Source organism: Terrapene carolina, unplaced genomic scaffold (genome assembly GCF_002925995.2).
Source record: "Terrapene carolina triunguis isolate 2854851 unplaced genomic scaffold, T_m_triunguis-2.0 Scaffold232, whole genome shotgun sequence".
Taxonomy (NCBI): domain Eukaryota; kingdom Metazoa; phylum Chordata; order Testudines; family Emydidae; genus Terrapene; species Terrapene triunguis.
The window spans coordinates 1839398-1863132 of record NW_020664583.1 but is presented as its reverse complement, the minus strand read 5'-3'; the positions used below and the strand labels follow the sequence as shown (position 1 = coordinate 1863132).

The 23735-nt window shown below is 41.4% G+C and overlaps 1 protein-coding gene across 1 annotated transcript in view; it reads left to right on the top strand.

Moving 5' to 3' along the window:
* Window positions 1–23735, top strand: part of SYN2 (synapsin II) — a 204316-nt gene that overhangs the window by 3326 nt on the left and 177255 nt on the right. The window contains 2 exon segments of the mRNA XM_026656697.1: window positions 542–633; window positions 9988–10144. Of these exon segments, the coding sequence (XP_026512482.1) occupies window positions 10034–10144 (111 nt within the window). The 5' untranslated portion in view covers window positions 542–633; window positions 9988–10033.

Below are 23735 nucleotides of genomic sequence, written 5' to 3'. Positions count from 1 at the left end.
GGATACTTGATGTGGAACCTCTTTAGAAGAAAAATAAATGCACATAATACAGAAAATGTGTGTATATGTAGGGACATTGATACACATGCTGTAAGCAGGTGCTCTGTTTACGTATGGTATTTGCCTCTAATTCACAGTTTGGGAATATGGTTTCTGGAAAACATAGGCTATAATTTTAAGTAGTCTCTCTATTAATTTTCCACTGAAATGCCACACAGAGCAAAAATAAATATCAAACCTTTGATACAGAGATGAAGAAGGAAATATGCTCATCCTATGTATGAGCCCCAAATAGGCCCTTACTATGGATATATTCATGCTTTAGCCCATTTTTTCTTTTAGTATGTTAGAATTGTGGCAAACTTCTGGTGATGTGTATGTGCCAGACTTTTTTAGGTGAAAAGTATTTGTTTTCAATACTAGTTATGTTTCAGGCACATCATTGGCAATTAAACGCTAATGTTTAAAATAAAGAGAAGGAAGTTAGTTAAAATGTGGGTAAAATAAAAGCAGGTTGACTTATCTGAGTCTTTTTTCATAGGCACAATTTTCAGAGATCAACTTGATAGCCCATGCTGATGGCAGTTATGCTATAGACATCCAAGCATTCCGTAATGGCACCAAAGTTGTCAGGTAAGTTTAAAAAAACAAAACAAAGAAACAAAAGCACACCTGAATAAAGCATAAGAAGGTGTAATCCTTGAAGGAAAGAATTAACTGTTATTCCTTAGTAAAATGCTTGAGTAAGAGGAGATACCTTTCTCTGTAGCTGTACTTGCCCACACATGGTACCCCTCCTACAAGGAATCCTGATTCATGAGAAATGCCTCAAATTCACTGGGGTCAACATCAAAAAAGAAAGCAACCTGGCAGTGTGACGAAATCTAGTTGTGACACTTGTGTGTGAGCAAGTATAACAGTGAGCTGACAAAGGATCTCTTCAGTAAATTATTACCATTTTTATGGGTGTGGCAACCTAATGGAATTGCCAGGATAGTGTAGAACTAGAACTACATAGCATTGAAAGCTTTAATTTGTTTTCAGTTTTCTTTAAACATTCCTTCTTGTCCCCATAGATCACTTATTAGATTTGTTGACACTATACTGCAGTGAATTCCACATGGGGCCCAGTGCAGGATCAGGACCTAAATGAAAACAGATCATCAATTGTAATATGTGCATGCCAGTGTACCTGTATAAATATGTTCTTTCTGTTTTGAAGATGATTGAAACATCACTGATCAGTCACAAGTACATTATACACTAGTATATTATTGTGAATTTTTCCCTGTGGAGTTTAAATAGTGTCATAAAGGAAAAAAGGTTTCCCATACTGAAATCTAGTATAAACTCCCCACTTACCCCTGGAGCAAGCTTTTTCAATTGGAAGCCTTTTGGGGCTGGGGCTGTGTCATCTTGTGTGTCTGAAAAGCTCTTATCCTGCCGCAGGAACTACTGCATTGAAATTAATAATGATTGTTTTACTATGTTTATCCTTTTTAATTTTATTAAAACATATAACTATGTTTCTACATACATCCTTTGTCATAAATAAGTGAAAAATCATTCAACTCCTGTGGCAGTCTTTTGGTTAAATATATCTCACCCTTTTTTGAAACTCCACTGTCTGAAGCCTATTAAATATTTGGACCAGTGGAGATCATTTAGAATCATAGAACCATAGGGTTAGAAGGGCCAGGGCCATCTAATCTAACCCTCTGCCAAAATGCAGGATTTGTTGTGTTTAAACCATCCAAGACAGATGGCTATCCAGTCTCTTTTTGAAAACCTCCAGTGAAGGAGCTTCCATGACTTCCCTAGGCCGTCTGTTCCATTGTCCTACTGTGCTTACAGTTAGGAAGTTTTGTCTGAGATTGAATCTAAAACTGCTATCCTGTAGTTTGAACCCACTGCTTCTTCTCCTGTCCTCTGTGTGTGGCAAGAGAGAACAATTTTTCTCCATCTTTTTTATAGCAGCCTATAGGAATGCAGAGGTACACTGAAGAGTGTTCTTTAAATGTTCAGCTGACAAGAAACTTCGTTTAAGCCACTTTTTAGTGTATGGGTCAGATAACAGGATGTGCACCATGTACCTTTTTTTGCCTAAGTCAACCTCTTAGAAGATAGACACAGGAAGAGCTCCACTTTCAGGGTGAAACAGTGGCCCATTGAAGTCAATGGCAAAAATTCCCATTGACTTCAATGGGGCGAGGACTTCACTTGTAATATATGCAATGAGATTTAATAGCAGTTTTTGATTTCTGAATATTCAGATGAGAAAACTTGTTTTGGTAGTACTTGCTAATGTGATTCAAAGGGAACTTTTAGCACAGCTTTGTAGAGCAAAATGTCGCTTTCTGGACAAAATCATACATTTTTATGTATTTTCCCAAGAGAGAAACTTTCCATTTTGTAGGGTTTACCAGGAAGATTTTTTTAAACATGCAAAAGCTGCCTTTCGTTTTCACAAAAAAAGGGGGAAAATTCTGGAAAAAATGGAAAAACATTTGTCACAAAACATTGAGATTTTGGGGTTTGGGAGGGTTTGTGCCAGTGGTGAGCATTGTGCACACACCTCTATATGTGTATGTGTATACAGTATGTATATACAGTCATGTGTAGACTTTCTGTCCAGTATCAATTACAGAACTGTAACTCACTCTCTTTATTCTTATCAGAATGTACAAACATCTTGCATTCCTTCCTCTAAATCTCATGCACCAAAGTCTTCAACGGAGAGGATGTGGGGTGGAGGGGAGACTTAGGTCAGTTCCATCTTGGATCAATTCAGAGAGCTTACATTTTAAAGGGGCACTTCCTATTCTTTTCCTTTGTCTAAGTGCACAGTACACTCTGAGATGATGTGTAATCCCTCAATGATTTTCCCCTTTTTGTAAGGTAAAGGTGCAGTCTCTCCCTTGCCCTGGCTGCTCTGCAAAAATAAAGGAGGAGGATCATTAATCCTTCAAGTGTTTTTACCCATACTGTGCCAGTAAATTGAATTTCCTTACACGACACACACTTCAGTGCACTTGACATTCCCCACTGAAACCTAGATCACATGTTCTCAGAACTATCCTGTAAATACCCTAAGGATAACTTGATAAAAAGCAAGCATTAATTTACCAGTTTGTAGTCCAGTCTACAATGCCATTTCATCTAACTACTAATCTTTGTAATGTTACTCCAGACAAATTATGCCGTATACTTGGAAAACAGTGCAAATGTCCAGCTGCGTTCAGGCTGGGAATATCGAATCTTCTTAAGAGATTTGAATGTGCAGTTGCCATTGATTTTTAGTAGGAATCAGGGGTTCAAATCCTTTAAATAGTTCTGAAAAATGAAGCCCTAGGATATTGCCTGCATTTATTATGGGCATGCTTTTGTAGCATAAAAAAATGTAATTATAGTTGAGTACTTGATTTACTGTCAGCTTCATATAACTTTTTTTCCTTTTTCTGATTGTAAAGCTAATGAACACTATCCAATTCACAATATACTTTGATGCCCCACAATGTTCCCTGGTATTATTATATTGCTCACCATAGATTAATTGCTTCAAGCTAGTCACTGATTTTTCTAGACATGAAATTTAGTGTGGTTGGGAATCTGTCGCTAGCCTGTCACAGGAACTTATTCTAAGGAATATTATGATTCTAAACTGAATATTATGATTCTAAGTCTTCTGCTTCCCTTCACCTCCAGCATTGCCAGTACCTAAATGTCAAGGTTTCAGTTGCTCAATTTACTAAAGCATAGTGATGAGTGGAAGATTTTGTTGGGTTTAGTTTTGGATAAACATCCAGAAACTCAGATACTTACCTGAACCATCAGAACTAGGAGCACGCTAGGGATGTAAATATCGTTAAAAAAGTTAACTGCTTAAACAATTAAAAAATATTTAATTTAAATGGTTAACCAATTAAAAGGCTGGCCGGCATGGCTGGGGCCAATCCAGCCAGTGCGGCTGGGGCAGGGGCTGATCCAGCAGGGGCCGGCGCCACTGGGGCTGATCCGGCAGGGGCTGGTGCCAGTGTGGCTGGGGCCACTGGGGTTGGCAGGCTGGCTGGCAGTTAACAGTTAAGGCGGGTTAACTGGTAAGAGTAATGCTTATTGGCTAATGTTTTACATCCCTAGAGCAGACCCAAACCAAAGCCAATCGACCTGAATACTTTGGGGTATATGAAATCAGAACCCCCGTCAATATCTGAATTATGCTAATAGCCCTTATGTTGATAATGGACCAGGCCAAAACCCAGATTGAGATATCACCAATCCAGGGCTGGCCCACAACATTTTGGCACCTGAGGCGGGGAGCTCAAATGACGCCCCCATACCCGCTCGCTTGGGCCAAAACTTTGAAAGGTCTCAATTCTGCCTTCTTCCTGTTCTACTCCTCTCATGGTACTGCTCTGCTACCTACCCCAATAAAGGAGAACTAACAACTTAAAATGTCTTGTTCAAAAATTTTAAGTAACACTTAACTTTCAAACGCCTGAACCGCAAATGTAACTTTTCTTGTCTGCATAGTAAACACTGGCATTTTTATCTGTTTGAATAATCAAAGTGGTGCTTTCCATGCCTTCTTGGTTGCAAAGATTTGAACTGCTTCCTGCTGAAGGTCCACAGTCTGGGCCAGCTCATGCTCTATTGAGATGGTTGCAAGGCCGACCAGCCTTTCCTGTGTCATTGTGGAGCGTAGATGTGTTTTTATTAACTTCAGCTTGGAGAAGTTGCGTTCTCCACTGGCAACTGTTACAGGAAGTGTTAGAAGTATGCACAGAGCAACAAAAGCTTTTGGAAAGAGGGTGATCATCTTATTTGTGCACATATATTCCAGAACAGCCTTTGGAGTTGATCCTGCTGAAATGTATCTTGAAAGGGCTTTCAGTTTATCACCTAAATCACTCGCATCAATATTGCGCATGTCATCATGTGACAACATTGTCTCTAGTGCCCTGCATTGCTGGTGTAGGTCTTCTTCAGGTATAGTGAGGAGTTTTGGAATATTATACAACATCCCAAATATACTGCTGTGTTCCTTGAGCTGCATGAAACATTCTTCAACTGACTGTATTGCACAATCTAGCACCTGGTTAAAGAATTCAACTTGTTGTTTGGGGTTTCTTATGGGATTATCCCGTGCCTCGTAATCAAAATATCTTCTTTTTCGGTGACTCTTCTATTCTTGAGTGGGTGGGAAAATAGCTTCAGTGTGAAGTTCCTCTGACAACTTCTGTGCACTCTTCAGAACGTTTTGAAATCCCTCATCTGACCGGTAAGACCGTAGGTATGACTTTGCTTTGTTCAGTTGTTCCGTTGCTCCAGATATATCAAGGTCAACACCTTGGAGTCTCTTGCGTACAACATTTATTTCAAACAGTATGTCATGCCACAACACTAAGCCACACAGAAATTTGAAGTTATGTATGTTTCTGGTGATTCCATTTCCCTCTGCCACTGTTCTCCCACGAACAGTTCCTGTCATAGCATTATCCTCCATAATGGCAACTATAGCATCATCTACCTTCCCAATTTGGTGTTTGATAGGCTTTATCGCCTCCACTCAACTTTCTCATCGTGTGGCACTCAGTGGTTTCAGTGTCAGAGAGGATGTTCCCAGATGTTGCTTCAAAATTTGCCATCGATGAGCTGATGCAGAAAAAAATACATAGATGCTTTGAATTACATTTAAAAATTCAGCAGCCTCACTAGAAGCTGATGCTGCATCACTGACCACCTAGTTCAATGAATGAGATCTGCATGGAACAAAAAAAGCTCAAGGGTTTAATTCTCGGATCCGTGTCTGCACTCCTCTGTTCTTTCCTCTCATGTTGGCACCATTATCGTAGCCCTGACCTCTCATGTCAGCTATCGCAATTCCCATATCTTCCAGCTTTTTAAGAAGCACATTTGTCATACCATCTCCTGTAGTATCATCAATGTCAATAAATTCTAGAAAATGCTCTCTGACAGTCACCATTGCAGGGACATTTTCACTAGGTTCTGTAGTTGTTACAAAATGCACCATTAAAGTCATTTGTTCCGTATGGCTGATGTCAGGTGTGCAGACCAGAATAACAGAGTAATATCTTGCTGACTTCAGATCTGCCACAATCTTCTGTTTGACTTTTGTTGCTAATAACTGTATGATCTCATTTTGAATTGTTTTTCCAAGGTAGTGGTGTGTGTACATTTCTTGGGTGGTGACTCTTCTTAGATGTTCCTGGAGTATAGCATCAAACTCAGCCATCAGCTCCACAATTTTAAGGAAGTTTCCATTGTTGGGCACATATAGCTGATCTGAAGTGCCACACAGTGCTAGGTTTTGGGTAGCAAGCATTCTCACAATGGCAAAGAGCCTTTTCAGAACATTTTCCCAGTAAAGAGAGACTGATACAATCTTCTCTTGATGCTGATCATCTATGGTGGCCTTTAACCTTAGTCTCCTCTCAAGCTCTTTCCATCTATGGAATACTCTCTGGTGATTTGCTGCCTTCTCATGGCATGCCAGATTTCTAGCCAGATTTTTCCAGTCCTTTGTTCCTGTAGAACCCAATGTGGCTGGAACATTAGCCTGGAAGAGTTTGCAACAAAAACAGTATGCAGCATTCTGGGTTTTTGAATATATAAGCCATGGCCTCTCCACTTTGTCACCATTGGGGATTTCACACCAGTAATGCGTTGGATGGAAACTTCTATTTTCATTGTCTTTGGGGAACATGAAGTTTTTCACTTGCTGTGGCCCGTGCAGTACAAGGAAGTCCCTCAGGCTACTTTTCAAGTGGGTCCACAGTCCTGGATCATCTAGACTTAAGGAACTAAACTCAGCAGCAGCTGTTTCTTGCGCCTCCACCACACTCTTCTCTGATCTACACTTTTCTTCAGGAATGTGCATGGTTACATCCATTTGAAATGGAGATATGGATGCTGCAGTAGCTGCCAGGTCACCTGCACTCTGACTAACTGGAAGATCAGGCATCTCCTCACCACTCACATTCTCACTGGAGCCGGAAGGCTCACCGTGAACATTTGTGTCTATGTATCTCAGGAGAGCTCCTTCCTGCTTAGATAGAAAAGCTTCCTTTGCTTTCTTTCTTTTTCTGAATGCTGCCCCAGAGGGGCGTTTTCTTCTTTCACTCATGACTGCTGTTCTGTGCCAGCTATAGTGGCTCTCAACACTCAATTGAAGGGGACGAATAAGCAGGCTGGTAGCAGGGCTTGAGTGAGGGAAGATATCAGCGTGTTAAGGGCCTAACTGGCTCCTACTACTTCAGCTGACTGCCTGTTCTCCTCAAGTGGGTTCAGGAAAGCAGCAGGAAACAGGAAGCTCCCTGAGAAGCTGGTGTTAATCAGTCCAGGCTCCTGGGGGTGCTAGAGAGGTACATAAGAGGCTCTTCCTCCTCTCTCTCCCTGCAGCTCCTGCTGCTTTCTGTTATTCCCTCTCACCTTTTCTCCTGCCTGCCTGTTATGTCTCTTGTGCTCTCCTTCCTCCAGCACAGCACTCCACCATCTCTGTGCATCTAGAGCAGAGAGAATACACATGCACCAGCAGCAGACACAATTTTCTACACTCTGGGTCCTAGTGGCGCCCCCCCACCGTCTGGCACCTGAGGCAGCCACCTCAGTTCGCCTCATGGTCAGGCCAGCCCTGCACCAATCTCTAAAAGACCTGGTTCCAGATTCCACCATTGCAGCTTCCAGCCATCTCTATTCCAAACCTTTTGAATCCTTCCTCAAAATCGGGCTGAAAATTTGCTGAGAATAGACAAGTCTAGTTCTGTTTCCATCACCAGCTGAAAATCACATATGAGCAGGCTGCCTCACGGGGTTTCGTTACTTCTTGTCCTAGCTGGGAAATGGAAGTGGAGAGACCTCATTGGAATATTTCCAAATCTGACAGGTTTGGTTCTAGTCTGGTTCTTAACATCTAGTTTTTGCTTTTATTTTTGCCCGCTTCTCCTAAAGGCTTAGTTTTCAGTAAATTATGCTCCAACAGTGCCTAAGACTGCACATGCTGTGCTTCCCTGAATTGTATATTCTTCTCAGTCTTTTTTTTTCATGGAAACTATTAAAAAGGGACAGCGGCACTTGATTATTTTCATGACATGGCAAAGCTGTCTATAGTCTCCTGTTCACCGGAGTCAATGTAAGGGATAATGCAAAGGGACCTCTGGAAACAAAGAGATGGCTGCTATGTATGAAGTGTCATCTGGGAACATTGTTCCTCACTGCTCCACTCTCTGGTGTTGTGAGGAGCCCATAACACCTGGCTGGAGAGTAAGGCCTATTCCTGACCATAGAGCTCTGCCTCCTGCTCTGCATGTATCACAGGAGCAGAATTCTTGCTCAGGTGTTCCTCGGGCTGTACAAGGGGAGCCTAAGGCAAGCACTTGGCTCCCGCTCACATGCTGAGTGGGAGTGCTAATCTAATCCGTGCAGCATGGCTTCAGGGGAATGGAGAGAAGATTTTTCAGCACTCCACTGAAGCCCTTCCCAGAGGGACAGAACCAACTCTGATCTCATTTACACTGCTTAGTGTTGAAGTCAGTGGAGTTACTTTGGGGTTACATCTGTCTAAATGAGAACAGAATCTGACCCACTGTATTTAATCTGCTGTGGAATTTGATGACTCTTTTTCAGCCTAAAGGATGCAGGGGTAAGAAAGAAACCTTTAGTTATGATAAAACTAAGTTTGTGTGGTCAGACTTGTTTTCCAAATTATAAAAATATTTTCTGGCATCATTTACCAGTTTTTCTTGGTGTTAAGTTCTTCCTGTTAGGATATTTGACAAACATTAGTTGTTTTATTTAAAGCTATTTCAGTATTTGTACAGGCTTACATTTAATGTTGCCCAAACTTCCTGCTTTTTAAAGACAGCTGATTCATGATAAATTAGACCCCCATTGTACTAAAATGGACTTATCATTAGCAATTAAGTTCAGTTAACAGGAATAAAGCAAACACATTAAACTATCTAATTCTGCTTGACTGAAGTGGCAGTGATTTATATAAAATACACATTGAAATTATTTAGCAATACAGCCCACATGTTTTCAAAGTTAAACATTAGGACATTGGTTAGGAATTTTATGAGGGGAAAAAAGCTGTGAATTACTTTAACTTTTAACGTTTTTATAAAACAATGCATCTCTGAGATACAAAGGGTAAAAAACTGAAGCTAGAATACTGCAAATACAACATGTATATATAATGCACGTGGTATATAGTATATCATATATCAGAGTGAAGTGTTGATGTACTGCTTTGCATCTGAAAGGAGTATCTAGCATAAGTTTTTGAATCTATAAGCACGCCAGCTGGACTCCTCTCTGAGGCTGTCTGCGCTATGAGTTAGGGGTGTGATTCCTCTGCTCACATATACACACTTTCGCCTGCTCTCATCAGTCTGGCATGAGTATAAATAGCAGTGCGGCTACAGTAGCACAGGTAGTAGCAGTGGCGGCATGGCTTAAGTGTGCTAAGTATATACCCACTGGTTTCAGGTGGGTTTGTGCTCAGCATGGCTAAACCATGTCTCTGCTGCTCCTGCCTGTGCTACCATGGCTATACTACTATTTATATGGGCGCTAGCGTGATGAGAGCTAGTAAAAGTGTATAGACGTGACCAAGGGAATCACACCCTAGCTCGTGGTGTAGCTGTAGCCTGAAATTCCTCTATAGCTCTTATTCTTCATACAAGGATATGATACCATTGGTAGTCATGACTTCTCTAATAGCAAGAAAGTGAAGAGAGATGCAACAAAGCTGTAGCTCAAAAATAACAATGTTCACCTGGTTTTGTACTTCAGCCAATAACAATCTTTTTTTTCTGACCTTCAATTCATTACCTCTCTTGTAAAAGCTATTTTAATTCATCTACTACTCTCCAACAGCTCCTACAACTTTCCCTTTTAAGATTATCTTTTATTAGAAAAAGTACACTTTGATCATTGCCTAATAGTTATATATCCTTTTCTCTTTAGGTCATTCAGACCTGATTTTGTTCTTGTTCGACAACATTCGTTCAGTATGGCTGAGAACGAAGACTTCCGTAACTTAATCATTGGAATGCATTATGCTGGTATTCCCAGTGTCAACTCCCTAGAGTCAATCTATAATTTTTGCGACAAACCTTGGGTGGTAAGTGATACGTTCATTATAAAGCTTTGAATGTAGATTCCTGGTGCAAAAAATTAAGTGGTTATTTTCTTTTGAGTTCCTATTTGTAGTAATTTAAATTCCAAGCCATCGAGTCACTCCTCAGAGTGGCTGACCTGCAATGAAAAGGGTAGAAAGCAAACAAGCTGCATTTCTATGTCACATTATGAATGAGCCAGCATAGGAGGAGTAAAGACTGAGAACATATTCAAAATAATGAAATAAAGGTGAGGAAACTGGCTGAAAGCCCACATGCTGCTAACATCCTCCCTCAATTGAGGAGGATGTGTTTATTCACAGCTTCTTCTGGGAAAAGTGAGTTAAGAATTTTTTTCATACTTGTGGCTTTTAACATAATCTAAGCTAACTTCTTAACCATTGTTTTCTTTCTACTTGTGAATGATTTTTAGGCAGTGCTCTAGCAAGGAAATATGAAGCTATTAGCTTCCTTGTTTTGAAAGCTCTTTTCGTAATCTTGTACTAACGAAGAGTCAGATTTTGCCCTCGGTTACACCTAGGGCAATTGCTGGGGCCACTTGTGTTTTGGTAGTTCTCGTATACAAACCAGATCTGTCCAGACTTACACTTAGGCAGGCCTGTCAGATCCTCAAAGGTTCTGTTTAAGTTTGCTTTATAAACACAGAGGGGATAGAACAGAACATGGTTCTCTTTTTGGGGCACCACAGTCAGAGGAGAGCCTACAGAGCTATGTGTTAGGCAGTAATATTGACTTAAAATATATTGTTGTAAAAGGCTCATTTGAGATTGAAGCATAAGAAGATTATGGATGGTGCAATTACTTTCCTTTTCATAGTAGAGTCAATGGCCCAGTAGCTAATAAAACTTTCAAGACTACTGTGGGTTATAAATAATAAGTGATTCACAGGTTTTTCCTCTGAAATATGAGGAGGAAACGTACACCTGACAACATATTTTTTCCATTGAGGGAAAGTTTTACTCTAGTCCTCTTAACTGCCCTCAATATTTTTATTTTTAACATTTTCTAAGAAAGGCCCTCCAAAGAAAAACGACAAGCCATTACTGTACACCGCACACAGCTAATTTTATAACCTTTTATGTTGTGATAAACTAAAGCAGATGCCCCATAATTGAGAGGTTATTTACATTGCTGCACATGTTATTTTAATGCATCTGTTGTTTTCTGCTCTGTGTGGCATTTCTTAATGCTTTGATTCATCTTATGCAATAAAGCTGGGCAATGAGGCAAAATCAGTGGCATTTATATGCAATAATGGTGTAATAAAATGTTAATGAATAAAAGCTCATTGTAATCTCCTCCTAGTGCTGTTAGAGCTACGAATGGTTTGAAATATTTAGATATGCACTGAGCTTGGCAAGCCAGGAGAACACTTTTGTAAGCACAGTGTGCTGGACTTTCAGATGACTGTGTTCTTCTTCCCAGCAAAAGGGAAAGATTTCTGTTGCTCATAGCTGATCTTGTCACATGTAAAGAATCAGCAGGGAGCTTTTGCTCATATGAGTCTGATCATGTCCATAACAACCAGGAATTATTTGAACCTTTATTCTAGTAAATTCCAAATACTATGTTAAAACAAATGTAAGGTTGCACATTTGAAACTAAAAGATCTCAGTCATGTTGCATATGCAGCTTGTTTAATAGTGTGCCTATTACAAGACAAATAATAAAGCTACAGAAACTATGACATATTTAGTCTGAGTCACTTCATGCATTTGATATACAGAGTTTCCAAACATTGTTATAAAATTGAGGTAGTGACACAATAGGTAATAATGAGATGGCACTTCTTTTCTAAATCCCATTTTTTGATGCTCAGAAAATTACCTTTTTGGCTGAAGTTTCCCATACTAGTCTCAGCCCAGAAATAAATGCTTTTAGAAAAATGACATTAAAATATTTTTCAGCTGATTTTTGACTTTTATTTGAATGTGGAGGAGAATTTTTTTTTGCCTTTCTAAATGCTGATAACCAAAAGATGTCTATGTTTTAAATTTTGAAACCTGGTCTGTACATAGCCCACAGTAATGCCTTTTGACATTTCTCAGAGATTACCATTTAGAAATAAGTAAGTTAATGATATTTGAAAATGTCAGACTGGTCACGTATATTCATCTAGTTTCCTTATCTTCTTAATCATCAACTATAGGCTGCTGCTGAAAAGCTGTTTTCACTAAAATGCATGACTGAGGGGATGATTTGAACCTATAGACATTTCTATACATGTAGTTTATATGCTATCTAAAAAGTGTGGACGGTTTATATGAACATAGCTCAGTGCCCTTGTCCTGCATCTGTTACCCTCCTTAACGTCCTCTCAGTTCCTCATGTAGATGATATTCTATATCTATGCCCATGTGCGTTACAGTGCACCTGCAGAATCACTTCTATGAGCAGAAGACTAATATGAGCTGTTAAAAATTTTAGAAATGCTTTTACTTTAGAGAAGGCTCTTCAATAACTAGGCTCATGCACCTGCCAATGCTCCCTTTTGTTTGGACCATAGACACACACTTTAGTTAAACTTTCATACTGACTCAGTTAAATCATCCACGAGATGCATGAGTAATATTCTGTTCTGTTAGCCTTCTGCCTTAATATCCAGCTTGTAGATTTACAGCATAGAATAAGGAAATTATTCATAGAAAAATTATATAAAAGTTCAAAAGTTTAATATAAAATTATAAACCAGATGTCCAGGTCTAGCCATCAGTCACAGTCTTCATTAACAATTGATGGGAAATAGACTCAGCCTGCACGAGCAAAGCCAGAGGTAATTTATTTAGCCAAAAGTGGTTTATAACGGGGTCTGGAAACATCCAGTGATTGATAACAGGATACAGACACTGTATTTTAAATCTGGCACAGGCTGATATTGTCTGGTGGCTGGTTAGTCCATGGGAAATCACTCAATTGTCAGAGTGCAGTTTCTAATGAACCACACAAAACCTCCATCACAATTGGCTTTAATTGCTACCCTTGTTGGCAGTGCTAATAGACAAGCAAAAAACTGAATATAATTGGGGGGCAAAAATACCCTCTGAGCCATAAAGGTTGTCATTCAAAAACCTGAGTTTATGCACCTTGATGGAGCAGTATAGGGGAAGCTAGTACTGCTGATAACCTTAATTTCCCTGTTCTGGACACTGAAAGAAATTCAATTAAGAGACTTCTTTGGTCACTGGTGCTGTCAATCTGGCAATGTTCTTTAACCTTAAATTGATTTCAAAATAGAAGTGAAAATAAAGAAACTAAGCCGGCTGCACAGTTGACAGTCTGACTTGGATTCAGCCTATTAGATCAAAAACTGAGACACTTTCCCTTTGGTGCATCTTGAATGGGATAACACCAAACTGGCTGGAAAGAGCAATACTTGTAATCCCAAATAAGGAGGCATACACTTCCCTGAGAATCTGAGTATTTTCCCATCCTGACAGAAGTTATAGTTTTCCAGGATTTCTGACTGGAATGTGTGAAGTTCAATTTGGAACGATTTCTTTCCGTTGCTCTTACCTGGCTTAATCTAAAAGGGGACAAGAGCCTCTACTTCTGTCAAAACCGTCCTGTTTACTTATGAAGGATTTAAATTCCTAATATAGTCTAATTGCATCAGATGACTGTCCAGGAATGAATTGTTGGTGAAATCTCTGAGGTATAGATTCCTTTGCAGTGGCCAGAATTTTATAGCAAAAATCTTGGTAGACGGCACTGATGTTGTTCTGAATATTTGATTTCGAGCCATAAGAGATGCTGTCAAGGCTGATACCCCACTCTGGCACTTCAAGTGCAGAAGGTGAGGGCCCACAAGGATTCTAAAAATTAATACTGACCACTCCAGGCTTGTATTAAACTCCCAAGGTTACAGCTTCTCTCTGACCTTGGATGGGTAGATGCTGCCACCACCAAAATGCAAAAAACCCCTTTGAACCCAGGACGGCGCACTTGGGAATTCCTCCCTGTGGGGTACCCTCAAGCCCTTTCACACACACACACACACACACACACACACCCCGGCGAAGAGCTGAGAAAGAAAACAAAGGAAATCAGCTGTTGCCACCAGCTAATTAAACAACATATGCACAAACCTCTTAGGACATAAAAAACCCAATCCTGTTATTAAAAAAGATAAATTTTATTAAAAACAAGAAGAAAGAAAATACATCTGGAACTTCGGCTATTGCTAGATTTAAAAAGAGCAAATATAATAATTAAGCATCAAGAATGGTTTTTTTGAGGTCCAGCTTAATGGTTACAAGCGAAACAAAAGCATTTGGGGGTTAGCACAGAGGAGTCCACAACCATTATAGAAATAAAAGAGATAAACCTAATTGCATCTTCCTAAACATTTCCTGATCTACTTACATATCAGGGGTTTCCAATAAGTAGTTTCTAGGAATGATTTTTCATACCTGGTACAAGCTTCTTACAGCATTGCTGCTCTGTGTCTCCTCTCTGGAGAGAACAACAACACATAGACAAAGGGAAAGTTTTTTCCCAATTTTTAAAAGTTCTAGCCCTCCTATTGGCTCTTATGGTCAGGTGCCCACTCCCTTCCTTTTATCAACAGGTTTTTTTAACCCTTGACAGATAAAGCAAGTAGAGAAGAGCTACTAACAGGGATTTTGTAGCTAACTGGCTGGGTGGGTGTCCATAAAAGGGATCTACCGCCCCCCCCCTTCATTTATCACAGATGCCAACTCAGATTGGAACAGATCTCACCTTACCTTCCAGAAACCCCACCAAGGTTTCTAGAGTCCATTTGTAGTTGGAATTTGCATGCCAATTGTGACTGGGAATGGCTGATCCTGGGATTGAAGAAATTTATCAAGCACTTTATACTCTTTGACTGCTGGAGGGTGTTCTCCAGTTGTAGAAAAGGTGAGGTCAGGAGAAGAACCCCAAGGTCCATCTTTTACTATGAAAAGTGGGCAGCTGCTTTGGATTATGTAGAAGCTGCAGGTTGACTATTTACTCCTGGGGGAGTTCTGCACCACTGTGCATGCATAGAATTTATGTCCCCCACAGATTTCTTTGCTTCCACACAGAAAAATGACTTTCTGACAGGGAAGCAAAGGGAAGCCACAAGAGCAGTCATACGACCCTCTGCAGCAGTATGTTCTGGGTGCCCAGTGCAGCCGGCAGAGAGATAAATCACTGTGGGGCAGGAGGTGGGACTGGGGGGCGACCTGGCTGGTAGCTCCTACCCTGCACTGGGCTTATCTGCTAGTCTTGGCTGGGAAGGACAGGACTTCCTCTTCCCCTGCACAGCATCTGGGGCTGTGTCAAACTCACCCCCAGGTTTCTCCCCTGGCTCTAGGAAGCTCTGCAAACTGCCCTCCCCACGCTTCCTGAACCCATTGCTCCTCAGCTGCAGGGGGAGTGATCCCTGTACAGGGAGTGCTCCCCCATCTGCCGAACCCGCATGCATCCAGACCCTCCTGGTTAGCCTCACTCTCCACACATCCAGAACTCCCCCCTGACAAGCCCCATTATCCCTGCACTCCCCAATGAGCCACCCACACCGAGATCCCCATCCTACCAAGCCCCAACCAGCTGCACCTGGATCCCCACCCTACTGAGCCCCAGCCAGTTGCACCTGGATCCCCGCCCCACTCTCCCAGCATCTGGATCCTCCCCTACTGAACTCTGCACACCCAGACCCCCCTGCCGAGCTCTATCCTCCCTACGCCCAGAACCCCCAAAAAGCCCGTGTGCATCCAGATCCCCCCTGCACCCAGATCCCCCACTGAGCTGCCTGCACCCAGATTGCCCCACACAGAACCCTCTCAACCCACCCCTGGATCCCCCCACACTAAACCCCTCCACACTTGGATCCTGCCCACACCTGGTGCACCTGGCATGGAGGGGCAGGGCCCTGGGGTGTTTCTGGGGCAGGCCCAGTCCTTGTGCTGTGTCAGGGTTGAGTGCAGCCTCACGGCTGAGTCTGTGTCCCAGGGGGAGCTGCACAATGATCTCCCACTTCTGTGCAGCCAGTGGCCTGTTCTCCCCAGTGCCATGCTGGAGCTTCCGTATTTGACAAATAAAATATACAGTATTTTCAAATACTGTGCACATAATTTTTAATTATGCCATCAGGAGTAACTGTTGATGCTTACTCCTGTAGCCTTACTCCAGCTACATCATCATCAGGGTTCCTCCAGTGGGCTTGGTGTGAATTAAAATTGTCTGAGTAGGCTGGAGGTCCTGAGAAGGTTGCTGAGACAAGAGTTGGCCAGTTGACAGATGGAGGTTTGTAGACATTGATAAGAGTCAGGTCCTTCACGTTTAGCCTTTTGATAACAATATTTGGACCTGATGATGAGACTGAAGTTGCTAGAATTCCTTCTCAGACCTAGGATGTCATCCCATACTCGCACTGCCTATGATTGAGGTAAGACACTTCAGCAAAGCCAGGAATTGATAGTTGAGTGTCAGTAGTAGATTGTGCTTCCTGAAGTAAGATGACATATGCTTCGTGTTCTGTGGCTAACTGGTGGATGATATCAATTCAGCAGAGGTTCTAATCTGGGCAAGAGAGAGAAGACTATTCACAGCAAAATCCATCACATCACAGCTGGTGGCTAATGGCAGAGCTCCTAATCAAGGTAGTTTTCAGTCATGCAGTTACAATGATGGTTGCTGAGATATGGCAGGCTCGGAATGTGGATGCGAACCTGATGGCTCCTTGTATTGATCAAGAGCTTGACCTAGCTATACATCAATTGCAGCCTAACAAGGCTCCTGGTCTAGATAACGTCCAGAATGTGTCAGTCTCTCGCTTTGGGCCAATCACCAAAAGCTGGCTGCTTCAATTTCTGAATCATTGTACACAGGATTGCTGCATCTCAGAAATCTGGTGCAGAGCAAAGGTCATAGCTGTTTCCAAGCCAGGGAAACGATTGACAGACCCAAAGGGCTACTGGTTGGTTTCTCTGCTGTATGTTACCTACAAGCTGATGAAGAGACTAATCCTGCTGTGATTAATGTGGTAGTCAATCATCCTCTGCCTTGCATTTAGAGTGGATTTAGAAGGGGATGATGCACCCAAAATCAGGTACTATGTCTGACACAACACACAGAAAATGCATTTGAGTCAGGAAAGAAAGTTGGTGCAGTCCTTATTGATCTGACGGCAGCCTACTATACTGTGTGGCACATCAGGCTGATGGCCAAGCTGCTGCAAGTTATTCCTTGTAAGCCTATAGTGTAGTTCATCCAAGAAAACATTAGAAACCGAAGCTTCATCTTGCAAGTCGGGGATAAAATCAGTTGTCTTAAATGTCTCCACAATGGCCTTACTTAGAGTTCAGTTTTGGTTCCTGTTTTGTTCAATGTATACACTTACGACCTTCCTGAAATGGAGGACAAGAAGTATGTGTATGCTGATGCCATCTGTATTGCTGACACTAGAAACAATTTCCATAGGATTGAAGGAAATCTCAGTCAAGACATGGGCATTTTGACCACATTTTTCCAGCAGTGGAGATTAATTCTTAATGAAACCAAAACAGTGGCAACTACTTTCCATCTAAACAGCCGTCTTACCAATGGATCCATCTCGATCAGTGTACAAGGATGGTTATTGCCATTCCAACCAGTTGTCACATACACCTCTACCCCGATATAACGCGACCCGATATAACGTGAATTCGGATATAACGTGATAAAGCAGTGCTTTGGGGGGGCATGGCTGTGCACTCTGGCGGATCAAAGCAAGTTCGATATAATGCGGTTTCACCTATAATGCGGTAAGATTTTTTGGCTCCCGAGGACAGCGTTATATCGAGGTAGAGGTGTACTTGGGAATAAAACCCGACATTATCAGCCTCAACTGGAACACCTGAAAATGAAGATCTCTTCCTCTACTGCCTTGATATGAAAACTATCAGGAACCTCCTGGGGAGTAGACCCTTTGGAGCACCACACATCTGATTTGGCCCTGATGTTTGCTCTGATCAAATATTGCTGCCGTGCTCAGTTTGTCAACACAGAGCTGAATTTGGCCACTTGTATTATTAGCAGCTGCTTGCCTTGTACACCAACCTCCGGTTTGTATGTGCTAGTGCACATGGCTCCACCAGACCTTCAACGAGATGCTATTACTATTAAGTCTGTGACGGATGAAACCAACCTAATACATCTTTGATTGACTGAAGAGCCATTTTCATACAGGAAACAACATGTAGCACCAACTTGAAGGTCTGTTCGTATTCAGGGAAGGAACCTCATTCCTGTCAACTGGGGTATGTGCGACACCATGGCTGAGCTCTCAACACCCATTTGGTATGGCAGCTCGCATACTCTGGGGGAAGAGTACTTCTGGCCCTTTACCTGCCTCCTTATCCATTTGATTGTAGATCCTGGACAGGCACAACTCTCTGGTTCATCCAGAGTTGCTGCAACTATGTTCTGGTTTGGCCTGGTTTCCTCTCCACGCTGTGATTGTAGGGCAGCATTACAGAACCTGATCCGTCCCTTACTTAAATTCCCATAATCCCACAGTATCTCTCCTTTCCTCAAATTCCCGATTTCAGTGTCTTTGTCTATCAGCGATGTGCTGGCCGCCGCTTCCCGCAGCTCCCATTGGCCAGGAACGGCGAACCACGACCACTGGGAGCTGTGGGCAGCCATGCAAATGTAAACAAACTGTCTGGTGGCTTGCCAGCGGATTACCCTAACTACACTGATCTAGCTGAACCAATCTACAATCCTATCTATGACATTATTGCTAACTTGTTCAATTTTGGACTGAGTGAGCTGGTATTTCTCTGATTTAATGCACAGTAATTAATTTTCTGAGATGTTCATTATTATTGATACTGATCTGGCCATGAGAAAACAGGAATTAACGGAAATTGTGACAAATGTCTGAAGTGACTCTATGCCTCACAATATAATCAAGATGAATTACAACTCCAGGGAGCCATGCCAGATCAGACGTCTCATTATCTGGAAGCTGAAGACAGCTCAAAGGACAACCTCTTGAACCGGAACAGACCTTCATAAGTGATAACGGCTGTTAGCCCTACTCTTGGGTTCTAATATCATTTGCAAATGTTGCTGGCATAGATCCAACTTTGTAAAGCCATGGAGTCATCAGACTGATCTGTTATCTGGTCAGCCATACTGCGTGCAATAAAATTATACAAAATTCACAACTGTTGGAGTTAATAGAATGCAAACCTCTGTCCTAGTTAAATGGGAATGCTAGTTTTAATATCCATAGCCCCTGTGCCACTGCAAATCAGGATAATTATGTATGTCCCTACAAGTATTTAATTGGTTAAACCTTGGCTATCTAACACTAATTACGTGCATTGCAGCAGCTGGATTGCCACTTCTGTGTTCAGACAAAAGGGATGAAAATTTTAACAATGAAAAAATTAAGAAACTGTTGCGGTTGTGAGGTCCATACTTATATAAACTTTCCAGAGAAAAGGAACATCTGTACATGAATTATAGTAGGTATAATCCTACAGCAGCTGTTCTGTTTCTTTACAGTGAAGGTAAAATATGGCAGTTCCTGTGATTGCTAGTGGAGCTTTTGTCAATTACATTCTGCCTTCTGATGGTGTGTCTTGCAAAAGCTATGTAAAAATGGCTGGTGCTGGAAAAATGTCTCAGGTCTGTTGATAAATTAATTATACATTCACCCCTCTGGAAGGGATGACATAGACTACAACATACTAGCACGCTCTGCAATAAATGCATGAGAGTATGATCTTAATTAGCACTGCTAGGCAGGCAGGTTCTGGCAATAATTATTGGATTTAGCTTGAGATGCTGAATTGAAGTGCCTATGCAAATGGAAGCCCATATAGTATGTCATCCCACTGCATAATTATAGTGTTATAGAAGATGACCCCTCCTTTTACAGGTGCCCCCTGAAAAGTCTGGAAACCCTGGTTACTGGAGGTGGTTACAGGAGGTAGTTACTATGTACCAGAAATTGTATCTGCTTTTACTGTTTCTTCTTGGTCATGTAAGAACTGCCAAAAGTGAAAGAAATATCCCAGTTACCACTTTCAAGGTATTCTAATGAAAACAGAACTGATACTATGTGAATCTGCAGAACTGATGCAGTGTGACATCCTCTCAAATCTCTAAATTATGTCTGTATTTGGCCACTAAGTAATGTGTATGTTTGCGCCCACAAGTAAGAAGCATTCTCTGATGTCATATCTCAAGACAATCAGATGAGCACAATAAATTTCACAGGCTAAAGTCATTGTAAATGGCCATTAGTTACATTGTTCAGTTAGAGAATGGAATAGAGTATGAGACTGACATAAGTTGCGTTATGAGCATAGCTCTAGATCAGATTTAATATAAATTCATTTGGCACAGTCAAAAACATGATGAGGGTTGTGATAATGTTGTCTGCCATCTATTTTACCAAAATATTAAATTAGAAAAAAAGATACCACTAGTGGTCAACAGTTGGAAAAGGATAGAATTAAAACCCAGAATGCAACTACATCAACATTATTTTTTTAAGGCAAGAGGAAACTGAAAGCTCTTGGCATTTATATGTGTAGAGACCCAGATGGGAATCAAGCATGTACAAAAATACCTGTAAAGATCTGTACGGCTTCATTTGCTTCCTTGCAGGAAGTTATTGTTACTAACCTTCTTAAATGTCAGGAAAAGCTCCTAGGAACACTTTGTTAGGGCAAAACTTATTTCCTTTCAGCCTTGTAATTAATCTGAAATCCGAAATCCTAGCTGATGAAACCTGCTTTAGTTTCCAAGGAAGTGCTGGTTGTGGCTTTTACTTTTGCCATAATTGTATCCCTCGCCCTTAAGAGATGTTTACTACTCAGATAAATTTTGCAGACCTCATGTGTTTCTATCCTCATCTTTGCAAGTAGGGGGCCATGCACCCTGTTAACAAGTTTGTTGACATGTTTTTTTTCTTCATTACTCTTATTGCCAAGCTTGCTTAACTCAGTGTCTCGTGTTGCATTTTGCCCTGCATCTCTTCTGGAGAGCCTTTTCTCTTCTCTGCTTTCATGTCTCTTCCTACTGAGCACTCTCTAATCCCACATCTTTCTCTCTTTTCATGGACTATTTTAAGTGCTTTTTATTTCCAGTGGTGTGTTATGTTATTGTATTTTTCCTCTCCCTGTCTCCCCTTTCTGGATGTATCACTATTAAAAGTTTGCTCTCGCATGCCTTTTTCTATTGAAACGTCTGTACTCTGATAATCTGAGCAGCAGGTTGGCACAGAATTTAGAGGCACTCTGCACGGAGAGAATTGAGTTGTGTTCATTCCAGCTTCCTGCTGACCTCCATTGTTGAAGCTATGCTAAATAGGCAGAACTCAACCATACAGATAAGTTTCAATCTTGTGTCAAAGTATCTATTGGAAGACATAAAGCAAAGCTAAAAAATGAATGTGCATGGAGAAAAAAAGCATTTTTAAAACCCTCTGTTGCAAATTTGCTTTTATCGTGGACTTTTCATTGCTATTTCAGGCCTATGACTAAAACCATAAAACACAAACCCTTTACCAGCTATCCATCGCTGTTTATGGAGAATTCTGTGCTCAGTTCCATTAACAAAAACAGGAATTGTGCATCAACTCAAAACAATGAGCCGGAATCTGGCTGGCAGTTGCACCTATATATATATATATGCCAGCAAATCTTCATGAGTGAAGGGCAAGGGTAGAAAATGTCTACCCTAATTCTGGCTTCCATTCAAACCTGAGAAAGAAGAGCCTCTCTTGAAGCTCCCCACAACTAAAATCTGAGAGCGATTTCAGGGCAGGGCAGTCAGGTGTTTTTTGCCTAAGATCTTGACCCAGCACTGAGCTCTGTACATCCACTGCCCCTTCCATGCTGGTAGGAATAATCTGCTTGGTGAAGGAGCTGGGTGTCAGACTGGAGGGAGCCAGAATGGGAAAGCACATTAATCCTGCCAAAGCGGGGGGGGGGGGGGGGGGGGGGGGGTTGGTGGCCATTTGGTTATGTTTTGGGGAGCAGCTATAGCCAGGCCAGCTCCCCTTGACTCACCACCAGCAACACTGGGAACCAGAGGCTTCACCTTACTCCTGCTCACGCAGTAAAGCACTTATGTCTCTGCATTCCAAGGTTGTCAACACAGTGGCACAGCTGCCAAGGTTTGCGCCATCATAATGTGTTAATTTGCATAGTGGCTAATAAATTTGCATAGAACCATACATTTGTTCTTTAAAAAGAGCTGCGCGGATTTAGTGCTGGTGAAAGGTGTTACGTTTACAGCCCTATGGAATGCAGTCCTCTCTTTATCTACAGGGCAGCAGCAAGACAAATTTCCCACACATGCTATCCTGTCAGCATGTCTGAACCCTGATCTCAGGGGAACTTTCTCTAGGGGATAAAAGATATATTTCAGGTTCTAGGGCCAGTGCAGTTTTTGGCCTCTCTGTACCGTCTACCAGTTAGGGAAAAGCATGGTGGTTGGTTTGTGTTGTAGGAGCCTCAAAATAAAACCTACCAAACTCATCTTATATAGAGGGTTACGAAACATCATTTAGATGGGAACAGTTTTGAATCCATGCTAGTCTGGGCTTAAACATATACCAGTGACCTACGGATGAAAGGATCTGTAGTTCACTAGTAATGCACCTGCATGCTATATTACAATCACATACGAAAAAGATGTTAAAAACAAGTTAAGATTATAAAATCAAGCAACAAAAATTAGGAAATACCAAAATTAAAGTTACCTTTCATCTTTAAATCTTCCCTCTTGTGTGATTGCAATATGATACAGTCTTTATGTACAGCATCATCGCATGCTAATTTTAATTCTAGGACCTTTCAGATCCATAATCCAGGTCTGAATCCAGGACTCCTTCTGCTTGATCTAAAGAGTAACTGGTAGACTTCTTGTGCAATAGAGCAGAATGTTGGGTATCAGGATTTCTGGGTTCTGTGTTTGACCCTGGGAGAAGTATTGTCTAGTGGTTAGAGCAGTGGTTACAGAAGACATGGCCAAGCAAATAGATTTGACACATTCATTCCATTCTCACAGGCAGTGTGGAAAAATGGGTGAGACTGCTTAGGTCTGGAATATTAGAAAGCTAGATTCTATTTCCAGTTTAGCTTGAAGTGACCTTGTGCAACTTCTGAAGTTATTTTATTTGTAAAATGGGTGAAAGATATTTGCCTGCCTCCTAGGGTAGGGGTATGAGGCATTGGTGTCAGTAATGAGGTTGTGAACTGTACATGGTCTCTCGGCTGCCCGTTGTGCACACCTTCCTCTAGGCTAAATTGTTATTTTTTCTTTGTGGCATGTGTCTCTCTTTTTCTCTCAGGTTTTGGCTAAGCAAGGACTTAAGGAATTGACGCTATAAGAGGCATGAAAAGTGCTGAAGAAATTTGAGACTTTCCTGCAGTTTCGCTTTTCTATAAACAGGTTCCACTGTATTTGCTCCCAGATTTTGGTGTATGTTTTGCCAGTTCACTTCTGGGGCCATTGTATGCTATTTTTCCTTTTGCATTATGGATTCCTGACTGTCAGCTTCTGTGTTTCCTAGTGTAAAGTTGTCCAGAGAGACAGTTCAATCGTTAGGTTTCGTTGCTTAAA